Source organism: Zalophus californianus, chromosome 9, assembly GCF_009762305.2.
Source record: "Zalophus californianus isolate mZalCal1 chromosome 9, mZalCal1.pri.v2, whole genome shotgun sequence".
NCBI classification, from domain to species: Eukaryota; Metazoa; Chordata; class Mammalia; order Carnivora; family Otariidae; genus Zalophus; species Zalophus californianus.
Genome location: NC_045603.1, coordinates 72,309,693 through 72,324,888, shown reverse-complemented (window position 1 = coordinate 72,324,888; position 15,196 = coordinate 72,309,693). Strand labels below are relative to the sequence as shown.

The window sequence follows — 15,196 nt, the reverse complement described above, 5'->3', positions numbered from 1 at the left end:
AGTGAGAGAGAGCAAGAGCAGGGAGGAGAGGGAGAAGCAGGCTCCCCGCTGAGCAAGGAGCCGATGTGGGGCTCGATCCCAGGACCCTGGGATCATGACCTGAGCCAAAGGCAGACATGCTTAACGGACTGAGCCACCCAGGCGCCCCTGCATCATTTCCTTTAATCTTTTTCATAACCCTACATTGTCATCTTCACTTCCCAAGTGAAGATACTGACCCTCAGGGAGTCTATGTAACTTGCAAGTGTTATTACTGTTATTTGAGCACAGGTCTGTCTGGTTTCAAAGCCCAGGCTCTTTCCTGTTAGTTTCATAAATATTCAGTTTTGTCACCTACACCAAAGCTTTGAGTAAATTTTTATGATTTCTAAAAAATTTAAATTCACTGCCTGCTTCTTATGCAATATCATGGTTATAAAGTGAGAAATAAGTATATGCGTGCTTGGGTGGCTCAGTCTGTTAAGCGTCCAACTCTTGATTTTAGCTCAGGTCATGATCTCAGGGTCGTGGGCTCGAGCCCTGTGTCAGGCTCCACACTCAGTGGGAAGTCTGCTTGAGATTTTTCTCCCTCTGCCCCTCCCTCCCCATGCTTGCTCTCTCTATCTCTCAAATAAATAAATAAATAAATAAATAAATAAATAAATAAATAAATAATTTTTTTTTAAAAGAAATAAGTAAAAAATTCTGTAGAAGTATGAGGATACATAAGGAACTTTGGTATGATCTATGTTTATGTTTCTTGATTTCTAAGTTGCTTGTGTATCTTTTTATTGTAGATATAGGATCCACCCTAGCAAGAACAGTGCTCAGATATCAGATGAAAAGTACTGTGGAAGAAGGGGCAGCCTCAGGCAGCAATGGGAATTTTCCTGAAGGAATACTTGATAAATTTGATGAATGGACCTTCATTCCAGACTCCTATGTGGACAGTGTGTTTGGTCAAAGTGATGACCTGGATAGTGAAGGTATTTATTATAAAGAAATATTCCCTTTATGTTTTAAAATATTTACACACTGGCATTGAACAATAGAAACTGAGACAAAATCCTGATTTATTTGGGAAAACTTGAGGAAGAATTTGTTCATTCTTAGAAGTAGTTAATGCTCACTAATTCCAGTTAAGGTGATGACTGTCAAGAAAATGTATCTCTGCATTTCCTAAGTGTTATAATACTGACTATAATCAGTGAATGGTGACTAATGTAGTGAAAACACTCTGACTCCCGATTGGATTCCATGTTCCATCATTAACAAGATCCTTTTGCGGCTTGTGTAAACCCCTAACCCTTTTTAAAGACAGTGTTGCCAACCTTCCAGGATTATTTATAAGAATTAGAGAAAATGTATGTAAAGTGTCTGGGAGAGTGCTTCCCAAATAGGAAATGCTTAATGAAAAACTATTTTTACCTTTAGAAGGATTAAAATAATATTAATATTTTAATAACACCCTTGAAATAACTTTAAAAACTGACATGACAATATATATAATGAAAGTAATAGAACTTACATATTTAATACAATGCAGTTTGGTAAAAATGGGGTGAGGTGCTTTTTTAATAACATAGTATGACTGAAAACTTTGGGTAACAGATAAAGGTATTTGAAAGAGCAAACAGTAAGGGTTCTTCCTAAATCCCTAAATCTCTGGCCCAAATATTTTTTAAAACCAACTTTATTTAGATATAATTAATATAAAATGAAATGCACCCATTTTAAGTATGTGTTTTCATGGGTGTTGAAAAATTTAGACATCCATGTAATCATCACCACTATTAAATTATGCAACATTTCTATCATCTAAAAAATTTCCTTTATACCTTTTCACAAATCCCCTGATCCTTGGTCCCTGGCAAGCACTGATCTGCTTTCTGTCACTATAGATTAAATTAGTATTTTAAATTTTATACAAATAAGATGATACAGTATGTTCTCTTCTATGTCTGGCTGTTTTCCATAGTAGTTGAACCCTGTTATACTCCCTCCGGCAATATAAACATTCTCGTTGTTATACATCCTTGTCACACTATAATGCTTGATATTGTCAGCCACTTTAATTTTAGCTCTTCTAGGGAAGTAGTCCTAGCTCATTTGGGCTTAATTTTCTTTCCCTGATGACTATAGATATTGAGAATATTTTCGTGTTTTTATTGGCCATACATATATTTTCTTTGTGAAGTGTCTGTTCAAATCTTTTGTTGACTTTTAATTGGGTTGTTGTTTTATTATTGTATTATAAGAGTTCTTTATATCCTCAGAGTGTTTTGTATATTTTAGGTAGAAGTCCTCTGACAGATACATGAATTGCAAATATTTTCTCCCCATCATAGTTTGTCCTTTCATTTTATTAATGTTAATTTTTAAAGAGCAGAAGTTTTAAGTTTAGATAAAGTGCAGTTTTTAAGTTTTTTCCTTTTTAAGTTTTTCCTTTATGGTTTGCATTTTTTCTATTCCATTTAAGAAATATTTTCCTATCCCAAGTTTGTGAATATTTTTCCCATGTTTCCTCCAGAGAAGTGTTAAAACCTTAGCTTTTACATTTAGATCTATAATCCATTTTAAGTAATTTTTATGTATGGTGTCAGTGAAGGATTGTTATTATTTTTTTTTTCTGTATGGATATCCAGTTTTTTTAACATCATTTGTCGAAAAATACTATATTTCTCCATTGAACTAGTGGCATGTTTGTCCAATTTAATTGACCATATGTGTATAGTCCTATCTCTGCATTCTTTATTCTGGACAATTAATTAATGTCTTCATCCTTATGCTGATATCATACTACCTTGATTACTTTAGCTTAATAGCAGCTCTTGAAATCAGATAGTGTAAGTCCTCTGGTGTATAGTTTGTTTGTTTTTTCCAAAATTGCTCTCACCGTTCTTTTTTTTTTTTCAGATTTTTTGCATTTCCATATATATTTTGAGTCAACAAATTAATTTTATGCTGGGATTTTTATTAGAATTAAACACATACATTTAATTAGAATTACTATAGTAATTATATATTATTAATATTATATAGTATAAAATTAAAATATAAATAATTTTTTAGATTAAATCTATAAATAAATCTGGGGGAATTGATATCTTAATAATATGAGTCTTCTGACATATAAATGTTGTATGTTTCCATTTATTTATCATTCAAAGTTCTCTCACCAATTTTTTGTATTTTATGTTTTTTGTTACTATTGTAAATAGTATTGTATTTGAATTCCAATTTCCAATAGTTCATTGAGGGTATAGAGAAATACAATTGATTTCTTTGTATATTAATGTTGTATTTTGTGGACTTGCTAAACTCGTGGTTCTAACAGCTTCTTGTTGACTCCATAGAGTTTTCTATGTTCACAATAATGCCAATTGCAAATAAAGACAGATTTATGTCTTCCTTTCTAATCTGTATGTCTTTTTTTCCCCTTATCGTATTGCACTGGCTAGGACTTCTAGTACTATGTTGAATAGAAGTGGTAAGAGTAGGCATTGTTCCCTGTTTTCCAAACTTAGAGGGAGAGCATTCAGTCCCTCATCATTAAGTATGATATTACCTATCATTTTTTTTATAGATAACCTACTTCAGTGGGTTGAGGAAGTTCTTTTCTAGTAATTGTTTGCTGAGCCTTTTTATTACTAATGGGTGTTGGAAAATGCCTTTCTGCATCTGTTGAAATGGGCATATTTCCCCCCTTTATTTTGTTAATATGGTTAATTACATTGACTTTCTAATGTTAAACCAAACTTGCATTTGTGGGGTAAATCTCTCTTGGTTGTGGTGTATTATCCCTTTTATGTATTACTGGATTTGATTTTCTAAAATTTTGTTAAACATTTTGCATCTGTGAGGGGTATTGCCTGTAGTTTTATGTTTCCTTGTAATTATGAGAATAATGCTAGCCTCTTTAAATGAGTTGGGAGGTGTTCCCAACTTCACTACTTTCTGAAAACGTTTGTGTAAGAGAGGTATTATTTTCTTCTGAAATGTTTGATAGACTTCACCAGTAAAGCCCTGTAGATTTGGAAATTTATTTGGGGGGCTATTTTTAGTCATAAATTTAGTAACTCTAATAGCTCCGTGGTTATTTTGATTTTCTATTACTTCTTGCATCAGTTTTTGCAATTTGCAACTTTCAAGGAATTTGTTGATTTCACATAAGTTGCCACATTTGTTTAATGTTATTCATAATAATTCTTACTATCCTGTCAAGCTTTGTAAGATCTACAGATACCTGATCTTTTAATTCTTTTTTTGAAGAACATTTGTATATTTTTAAATTATATTAGCTTTATAAACAACTTGAGAGCTCTTTCATACTCAAGCATGCTTTTCAAATTACATGACTTTATTGTCTATCTGTATATGAATCTTGAAATTCCTTGCCTGCTGTTTGCAATGGCAGGGCCCAGTGCAGCCGGGGGTTGACGTTGGCTTGGAAGCCTGTAGGGAAGGGAATGTGAAAGAAAGCCTTGGTGTGAGGAATGAGGGAAACATTGTGAAGTCTGTGAAGGTCTGTGTTTTACAGCTGGTTAATGTGTTGAATGAAAACCAGCATTAGAAGCTTTATCTTTTACCAGGATTAAACACATATTGGCCACAAGTCGTTTTATATTTTGTTTTACATAGAGTCCTGCTTGGTGACAAGTTAATGGTTCCACCAACAAGAAATGAACAGATTTTTTTTTTAATTTTTTATTGTTATGTTAATCACCATATATTACATCATTAGTTTTTGGTGCAGTGTTCCATGATTCATTGTTTGTTCATAACACCCAGTGCTCCATGCAGAACGTGCCCTCCTCAATACCCATCACCAGGCTAACCCATCCCCCTACCCCCCTCCCCTCTAGAACCCAGTTTGTTTTTCAGAGTCCATCATCTCTCATGGTTCGTCTCCCCCTCTGACAAAATGAACAGATTTTAAATGGATATTAAAGAAATGGCTATCCTGGATTTCTTGATCTTGATCCTTTCACAATGATCTCCAAGAAATTAAATAAAATTTTCCAAAAAATACAAAATTTAAGACCTGCCTGGAAAATACAGCCCACAGATACTATAATCTGACACTTTGCACAACTTCAGAGATACATATTTGAATGACACGGGGGCTCCCAGGTTAAAAGACAGTTGCAGTACACTTTTACAATCGCACAACGCCCCCATCAACAGAGCACAATTTCTGCTAGCCCTAAAAATGCTTAAATTCTTGACACTGGTAATCCATTGTGTCTTTCCTTTTTTTCTTCTTTAGCTTAAGTTTATTAATTTTATTGATCTTTTCAAAGAATCAGATTTTTGTTTCATTGATTTTTCTCTCTTGTTTGTCCCTTTTCTTTTTCACTGATTTTTGCATTAATCTTTATTTCCTTTATTTTACTTAGTTTGATTTTATTTGGCTCTTCTTTTTATAGATTCTTAATGTAAAATCTTAGAATACTGATTTTTAGACCTTTTTTATTTTATAGTATAAATGTTTAAGACCAATACAAATTCTTTTGGGCACCCCTTTAGCTGTATCCCACGAGTTTTATATGTTCTGTTTACATTCAGTTTTGAAAATTTTCTAATTTCCTTTGTGATTTTTTTTTTTTTTTTGACTCATGGGTTATTTAGAAGAGTGTTATTTTGTTTTCAATTTGGAAATTTTTCCAAACAACTTTTCTGGTTGATTTCAAATTTAACTTTGTTGAGCTCAGAGAACCTACTCTAATGATTTTTAGTCTCTTAAATTTAAACTTGCTTTAAAACTTGCTTTGTGGATTGCTGTATGGTCTATGTTGGTGAATGTTCTTTGATTAACTTAAAGGAATATATATTCAGAGCGCTCACCATAGCACATACCCTCCCCAATGTCTATCACCCAGCCACCTGGTGAGCACTGTGAATTGTGTAAGACTGATGAATCACAGATCTGTACCTCTGAAACAAATAATGCAATATATGTTAAGAAAAAAAAGAAGAAGAAGAAGATAGCAGGAGGGGAAGAATGAAGGGGGGGAATCGGAGGGGGAGACGAACCATGAGAGACGATGGACTCTGAAAAACAAACTGAGGGTTCTAGAGGGGAGGGGGGTGGGGGGATGGGTTAGCCTGGTGATGGGTATTAAAGAGGGCACGTTCTGCGTGGAGCACTGGGTGTTATGCACAAACAATGAATCATGGAACATTACATCAAAAACTAATGATGTAATATATGGTGATTAACATAACAATAAAAAATTTAAAGCAAAAAAAGAAAAAAAAGAAGATAGTAGGAAGGGAAAAATGAAGAGGGGAAATCGGAGGGGGAGATGAACCATGAGAGACTATGGACTCTGAGAAACAAACTGAGGGTTCTAGAGGGGAGGGGGTGGGGGATGGGTTAGCCTGGTGATGGGTATTAAAGAGGGCACGTACTGAATGGAGCACTGGGTGTTATATGCAAACAATGAATCATGGATCACTACATCAAAAACTAATGATGTGATAACATAACATAATAAAATAAAATTAAAAAAAGAATATGTATTCAGCAGTTGTTGGGTCAATTAGGTCAGATTGGTAGTATTTTAGGTCTTCTATATCTTTACTAATTTTTCTCTCTGCCTGTTGTATTTGACAAAGAAATGTTGAAATTGTAGTCATGGATTTGTTAATTCTCCTTTTATCTGTTTATGCTTTGTGTATTGTGGAGCTCTGTTACTAGGTGCACAAACAGAAAGGATTATAATTTTTTTGTGTGACTTAATCCCTTTATATTCATCCAGGTAGTATCATTTCTTTCCTCTTAAAGAACTCCTTTTTACATTTCTTAGAGTACAAATCTGTTGGAAACCCTTTTGCAAATTACTCGAGCTCTTTTTTCATGACTTTGCCCCAGAACTCTCAGCTAAATTAGTCTCCATGAATGTTGATCTCCATCTCTTCGTCTCAAGAAAGCCGTTGGGATTTGTTTAAATTCTTCCTCCCTGTGCCTATGAGCCTTAGGTTGTCTTCAGGCAGGAAGCCAGGGTGATCATAAGGCTTACATAATTTGTTCCTCTTCTTTCAGGGACTACACCATCCTGAACTGTCTGTTGCCCAATGTTTGAAACCAGTTGTTTAAAATAGTTCATCCAAGTTTCTAGTTGTTTGTGGGGAGAGGTTAGGTTTGGTGTTTGTTACTCCATCATGCCTGAAAGAAGAATTCTCTTTAAGTATTTTGTTCTATGGATTTATTTACTTATTTGAGAGAAACAGGGAGAGAGAGAAAGAGAGCATGAGTGGGAGGAGCAGAAAGCCAGGGAGAGAGAATCTCCAGCAGACTCCAAGCTTAGTGTGGAGCCCAACATGGGGCTTGATCTCACAACCCTGAGATTACAACCTGAGCCGAAACCAAGACTCAGACACTACACCAACTGTGCCACCCTGGTAACCCTTTAAGTATTTTTAAATAAAGAAAAACATTAGAAATACTGACATAAAAATAATTATAAAATGCTTTTGTTGCTTCTATCAACAATATGCTAACACAACATACACAAACATAAAGTAGGATAATTATGAAAATGTAATAGTTATAAGATGTAAAAATGTAATTAAACTGTGAAGTCTATTTTATTAAGATGCTTAAGCATAAATTAATTAAAATTATAGGATAAATTAAATTTTATTAGTGAATCAAGTAGGAAGTATTTGTATCAATTTTAAGATTTATATAGAATATTATAAAGTTGATTTTTGGATATGTAGATTTTATAATTTGTTTTGACACTTAAAATTAATTCTTTATGCTTGTAAGATAGTGAATGGTAGAATTTATAATCTCATAATTTTGCAGTAATGTCTCCAAATTTTTTATCCTTAATAATATAATTTATTTATTGATTCCTATTTTCTTTAAATCCATAATTTTAAAAGTAGTTCTTTTCTCTCTCAAGAGGATAATCCCAGCTAAACTCATTGTTTCATTTTAATGTCATTCCATAAATGAAACCACATAATATGAAATTTAGAGAGATTCTTAAGATTGCTGAATGTGAAATAATTTAGTGTGATTCCAATATTTAAACAAAAATTTTCTAAGAGCAAATCAAAGAAACAGAAAAGAATGACATTGATCAGATTTGTGTATAAACTTTCTTTTTTAAAAGATTTTATGTACTTGATCGAGAGTGAGTGAGCATGAATGAGGGGAGGGACAAAGGGAGAGGGAGAGGCAAACTCCCTGCTGAACAGGGAGCCTGCCATGGGGCTTGATACGGGGCTCCATTCCAGGACCCCAGGATCATGACCGTAGCCGAAGGCAGATGCTTAACTGACTGAGCCACCCAGGTGCCCCAGATTTGTGTATAAACTTTATTTCCTGAACACACATGTATTTTTATGACATGTAACTATTTTTTTACTTGGCTTTTTCCTACTGTACTATGAGCTCATGAGGCATGATTTTTTTCCTGCTTATCTTTATTCAGCACTTATTCAGTACTAGTCTAGGATGGCCATTCAGAAAATATTTGTGAAGAAAAATGTAGCTGAATTTTGAAAGTGAAAAGCCAACATAGCTTATTATTTCTATTTTAAAGATGTTACAATGGGAATTGAGCAATTTCCATCAATGAATATGTGTTTAACCTTTTATGATTTTACTATGAGACCAGCATCTTATGATTGAGTCAACATTTACTTGCCTTTATTTTATCGTTTAACAATAGGAAGTGAAGGCTCATTTCTCGTGAAAAGAAAATCCAATTCAATTAGCGTAGGAGAATTTTACCGAGATCGTGCCTTGCAGCGTTGCTCACCAAATTTGCAAAGGCATTCCAACTCATTGGTAAGTGAAATTGTGATTATGTTGTGTGTTTTGTTACTGATATTCTCTTGATAACTGAAATTATGTGCCAAAGCTAGGCGCTACTAGTGGAGAAATTCCCTAGTATATGAACACTTTATATATAGAATATGTATATATTTTTACGTATAAGCCATTCTAAATATACATTTTTTTGAGCATGTTTGGGCCATATGTGTACTAAGTATACTTCAAAATGATTTTATCTTTTTTTTTTCCTTTTTAGAGCTTCATATATATGGAGCCCAGGCTACGTCTCTGTCTTATGGTGTTTGTCCCCAGTGTATTTTAACTAGAAATCTTACAGTGATTCTTAAGGAATAGGAAATGTTCTCTTTGCTCCAAAAAATGATAGTGATTTTATTATACTTGTCTATTTTTTTAATAGGAACCCATTTTCGATCATGAAGATTTACTGAGGCGAAAAAGAAAAATACTGTCTTCAGATGACTCACTCAGTAAGTATTTGAAAGTAATCATAAATAAATAGATATTTTGAGCAGAATACAGTACTTTGTTAATAACAATTTCCTCTTCAAATTTTCTGGGTGTTAATTTCATCTTACATAACCTTCAAATTATATGTACCTAATAATAGCACACATTATCGAAAAATGAAATACAATTATAGATTTAAAATTTTACCTTTTATGATGTTATGAAAGACTGACTCTTTTATCCTTTCTACTACTTTTCTGAAATGTAAATAATACCATCACCAATGCCATTCTTCATCCCCTTCTCCAGGTCTATTGTTTTTTTGTATTACTTCTACCACTTGATTAAATATTTATTATTTATTGTCCATCTCTGCCACTGGAATGTAAGCTCTGTAGTTTGGTTTCCTACTGAATCTCCAGTGCCTTGAAGGGAGCCTGACACTAGTAGGTGATCAGTAAATATTTACCAAGTGAACTTAGATTACTTGCTTATATTTCCATTGTGTGTTTGTTTTTGATAAAAGGGTCATCAAAACTTCAATCCCATATGAGGCATTCAGACAGCATTTCTTCCCTGGCTTCTGAGAGAGAATATATTACATCGTTAGACCTTTCAGCAAATGAACTAAGAGATATTGATGCCCTAAGCCAGAGGTGCTGTATCAGTGGTCATTTGGAGCATCTTGAAAAGCTGGAGCTTCACCAGAATGCACTCACGACCTTTCCACAACAACTGTGTGAAGTAAATTTAATTTATCCTTTTAACTCTCAGGATATTTGAAGAGCTTTTGCATTTCTATCTAACTTGCATGGTTAAATCTTTAAAAAGAAGGATCTACTTCTGCATCATTGGACAGTAGTTCCTCCTTTCTTGGGGTTTTCACACTGGTATCTTAGTGTATATGGTGTTCACCATCTTTGAGGAATGGTGATCTGGTAAAAAGGAATTCTAGGTTCTGTCCTGATGATACGTGGTACATGCATGGTAGGATGTATCGAGGCTGCATGTTAATCATGCCTTCAATTATTGAATTCTAGGGAGACAACTTAACTGTTTAAAGAGGTAGACTAGAATTAGATCTGGTTTGGTGGCGCTGGCTCTGGCGCAGCCCCCAACTGTTTAAGAAGAAGTATGTGTTCCTCTGGCGGCTGTAAGCCTTCATTTCCTCATCTGCAAAATACAGAGGCTCAACTAAACTATCCATGAGGCATTTATTGAGTTTTAAAATTATATGCAACTTAAAAGTTGATTTTTTATACTCAAAAGTTCCTATTTTCAAAAATTAAAGTATAAAACGATCTGCTGATAGAGTAGTCCTCAGAATATTGACTTTGTTCATCATTTCAATGTACGATGGATCAGAAGTCAAAGAAGATATCCTGACAAATTAAAAACATTTTAATACAAATATTTAAATTATTAAACTAAATTCTTAGACTGAGCTGCAAAGTTTGATGAAGGATCATACTTTATAAAAAACTAGTTTATTGCAAATGCATTTTTTCTTTTTTCTCACCTATAAAATTTACAATACTTTTGAGACTTTTTAAAGCAATATTGCATGTTTTTAAGTACATTTAAGTGGTATCTTTCCCTTAAAGTTTGTGTATTTGGAGAGAGAGAGAGAGAAGAAGTGTGATGATCTTGTAACCCCAGTGTCTAAAATGCGTTCTCTCTCGCCTTCTCCTCCTCTCTTTGCCTGACTAAATCCTCCAAGTCACAAGGGTCTCAGTTTAAATGTCATTTCCTTACCTCTTCTTTCCTTATCCTCTTCTTGCCTCCAGACCAGGTTGGCTACCAGCCTGATTAATGTTTCCAAGGCTTTCATGTTCCCAATGCTTATAAATTTTGATCTAAGGTATATTGTCTTTACTAAATGTTAACTTCTTGAGAACAGGAGCTGTTTCAGGCTTGTTCATGTCTATTCTTAGTGCCAAGTAAGGTCTGAAATACAGAAGAGGCTCAATAGATGATTATTGAATTAATTTATGATGGAATTAATGACTGACACTTGGTAGACCTTCAATAAATATTTATTAAACAGTAAATAAAAGAAAACTAGAATTTAACCTAGCTAAAACAAAGAGAATTCGGTAAGATGACAGGGTGAGATACATTAGGGTATTCAAAGACCAAACCAGCTCAGAACCTTCTCTTAAGGAAATTTTAAATTGGCACCACTAGATGGCACTTTTTAAATTACTGCTAGTAGCTATCTCTACCAGAAAATTTCTCCATTAAAACTTGGGAATAAATAATTTGAAAAATATTTCCTTCTGAATAATCAGGTAGGATCTGAAACAGTGGCAGATATTTTGAAACAACTTCTGGGGCAAATCCACTAATAAGCTTTATAATCACGTCAAACTCTAGAATTTCTGTGAGGATAAATATATTGATATATAAAGAAGAGCATAGAGAAGAGGTTGTTTTGATATTTTAGGCTTTGACAATAATCCATACCGAAGATTTAAAAAACTGACATATAAATGGAAGGTTTCCTATCATCATGGTAAAATTAGAAATTGCTTAAAAGTGGAGATTAGAAATTTGAAACAAAAAGTTTCATGACAAAGAAGAGGTTCTAAAATGAAACATATATACAATGACTACTTTTATGGTTAAATATTATTTATATTAAAATGTATAACAATTTCTAAAAGCTGGTATTTAAAAAATGTATTCCCAGGATTATTTTGTACTGTTTATTCATTAAATAATTCAAATAGTTATTGAGGCTTATTTTGTTTCCATCTCACTCTTGGCAGGAATAATTTACCAAAAAACTGAATTAAACTCTTAACCTTATTTTTGTGAATTGCTTTTGACACTTTAACTGTTATATTTTCCTGGTTTTTACCCATTTAATAGCAGGGATGGTTGGACCAATCATTATACTGAAGTTCTCTTGTGGATTGTGTTTTCTTGGAAAATTCTTAATGGTTCTAATTACCAGAGGTATGGAAGGCAGAAATATTAGCTAATTTTAAGTTTTTCAGATGGTTTTCGGATGGTTGGAGAATTTTAAAATACTGTCTTTCCAGACCCTGAAGTGTTTGACACATTTGGATTTGCACAGTAATAAATTTACATCATTTCCCTCTTACTTGTTGAAAATGAATTGTATTGCCAACCTCGATGTCTCTCGAAACGACATCAGCCCTTCAGTAGTTTTGGATCCTGCAGTGAAGTGCCCAACCTTGAAACAGTTTAACTTGTCATATAATCAGCTGTCTTCTTTTCCTGAGAACCTTGGCGATGTGGTAGAGAAATTGGAACAGCTCATTTTAGAAGGGTAAGAAAGGAGTTCATAATTAAATACAAAAGGATTGCCTTACATTGAAGTTTTGTAAGATTGATAAAATATGTTGACATTATTTCTGTAGTAATGGGTTTTAAACAGTAATATGATAAAAGATTGAGGGAATTCATATTATAGCTTCTGTCAATTTTCACAATTAATTTTAAAATTAATAAATCTGCTTTGATGCTCTTCTTTGAAGGCAAATTGTTTTTTCCTTCAAAGCATATGAATTTATGAAATTTAATCCTCATTTTGTTTCTTATGACTAGAAATAAAATACCAGAAATATGTTCCCCCTTAAGCCTGAAGGAACTGAAGATTTTAAACCTTAGTAAAAACCACATTACATCCCTATCAGAAGACTTCCTTGAGGCATGTCCTAAAGTGGAGAGTTTCAGTGCCAGAATGAATTATCTTGGTAAGTGTTCTGTATGAGTCTCCTCCTAACCAGTCCTTTTGAGTATTATAGGATGAGTCATACATGGACATGTTAGGTGGGGATATAAAGGTGGCATTTCAATTTAAATTTAATGGAGGAGTTTCAAAGATAAAGGTCAGTGATTTAAAAAAATGAGTTATCAAGCCATGAAGTCATGAAGGAAGTTTAAATGTGTATTGCTAAGTGAAAGAAGCCAATCTGAAAAGGCTACATACTATATGGTTCCAACTATATGACATTTTGGAATAGACAAAACTGTGGGGACAGTAAAACAGTCAGTGATTGTCAGGAGTTTGGAGGCAGGGAGAGAGGAATGGGGAGGTGAGTGGGATTTTTAGGACAGTGAAACTATTCTGAATGATACTGTAATGTGGATACCTGTCATTATACATTTGTCAAAACCCAGAGAACGTACAGCACAGAGTGAGCTCTATTGTAAATGATGAATTTTAGTTAATAATAATAATATATCAATATTGGCTCATCAATTATAGCGAATACACCAAGTTTATGTAGGTTATTAATAATAAGGATAAAAATGTTTGTGTGGGAGGAATGGTGGTGAGGAGAGAAAGGGTTTATAGGAACTCTCTGTACTTTCTGCTTAATTTTTCTGTACACCTAAAGGTACTCTAAAAATAGTTTATTTTTTAAATACTAAAAAATTAAAATTTTTAATACTGAAAAAATTTTCAAACTAAAAAATTATAATAGCCTGCTCATAGTCTAAAATGACAGTTCTTTGGACTCCAAATAATCATACTATGGTTCGTTGTAGTCTGTGAAACTAAAATGCATATGGCTGCATGAGCTGGTTGAAGCAGGAATACTGAGTTTCCTACTGAAGTCTGCTCAATTTTTTGGATTATAAGTATAGTTACTATTATTATTTATTTTGGAAATAAAATTAACCAGTTAACAGTTTTCAAATTAGTATGGTTGATGTTTTTCATTGAACACTTGCTCTGTGCAGAATATTATAGTAATACATAATATGATCATCACTTTTATTAAAAGCTGGGAAATATTCCATGTCCTCTTAGCATGTGAGATAACAGGGAATTATGTTTATCTGTAGTCTACCTGAACATTCTAATATTAAGGGACAAGATACTTTTATGGAAATAAATGGGAACTCCCCATATTTTATCTTCCTTAAGATAAAGGAGGCCACATGCGCCTTGCCACCCATATGACTATTTTATATTGACTCTGTAAAATATTTTTTTAAAAGATTTTATCCATTTATTTGTTAGAGAGAGAGAGAGTGCACACAAGCAGGGGGAACGGCAGGCAGAGGAAAAAGCAGAATCCCCGCTGAGCAGGGAGCCCAATGTGGGGCTTCATCCCAGGACTCCGGGATCATGACCCAAGCCAAACACAGATGCTTAACTGACTGAGCCACCCAGGCATTCCTGTAAAATAATTTTTAATACTGCTTAAAAGCAGAATAAAATTTGACTTATTCTAAAATATTTTCTTTTGCCAGAACTTTCAGAAGCTAGTAATGATAAAAGCTATGCCAATTTGCACGATATTTTCCTCCTTTCTCCTTTCCTCTAGGCCTCTTGAATATTGACCATGTGCCTGAAAACGGGGATATAGTGATTCCCTCCTAGTGAGCAAAGCAAATCCAGTCTCTGGCCTTAAAGAATAAGTAGTTAGGTTCAGAAGATAGGCATTCAGTAACTAAGCTAAATACCATGAGGACAAGTTGAGGATGCTGCAAGGGTACGTCGGGGGATCTCATCCAGACTGCGGAGGCAGAGAAGTGTCTCTGTATCTGTGACATTTAAGTTAGATCTGGAAAGAGGAGCATCCCTAGGACCCTGAGGCTTGGTTAATGTCATCTCAGCTGAATCTCACAAAAATCCTGTAGGGTAGGACAGGTATGATCTCTGCTTGACTGAGGAAAAGGAAGAGAGATTTTTGTGTGATGTGTTCAGGGGCATAGAATTAATTAATTGGTTGTTGTGAAAGCATGAATACAGCTAAGTTCAAAAATCCATTTGCTTTGCACTACACAACTGTAATAGTTTTAGAAGTGGTCTTATATTTGGAAAGATGCTTTAGGGAAGTGATATCTGAGTGGGACCACTAAACCATTAAAATAATCCCATGTGAAATGCAGTTTTGGTTCTTTGAATTCATGAGTCTTTTCCATATAGCATCTAAACCTCTTAATTTTTAAGTGGAGAATCATTTA

At 33.9% G+C, this 15,196-nt stretch overlaps 1 protein-coding gene across 5 annotated transcripts in view; it reads left to right on the top strand.

Annotated features, from left to right (window-relative positions):
- LRRK2 (leucine rich repeat kinase 2) overlaps window positions 1-15,196 on the top strand; it is a 142,144-nt gene that overhangs the window by 54,553 nt on the left and 72,395 nt on the right. For all 5 annotated transcript variants that reach the window (XM_027592219.2, XM_027592218.2, XM_027592217.2 and 2 more), the window contains 6 exons: window positions 777-965; window positions 8,670-8,788; window positions 9,195-9,264; window positions 9,771-9,988; window positions 12,292-12,542; window positions 12,821-12,969. In XM_027592219.2, coding sequence (XP_027448020.1) covers window positions 777-965; window positions 8,670-8,788; window positions 9,195-9,264; window positions 9,771-9,988; window positions 12,292-12,542; window positions 12,821-12,969 — 996 coding nt within the window. The remainder of the gene's footprint in view (window positions 1-776; window positions 966-8,669; window positions 8,789-9,194; window positions 9,265-9,770; window positions 9,989-12,291; window positions 12,543-12,820; window positions 12,970-15,196) is intronic.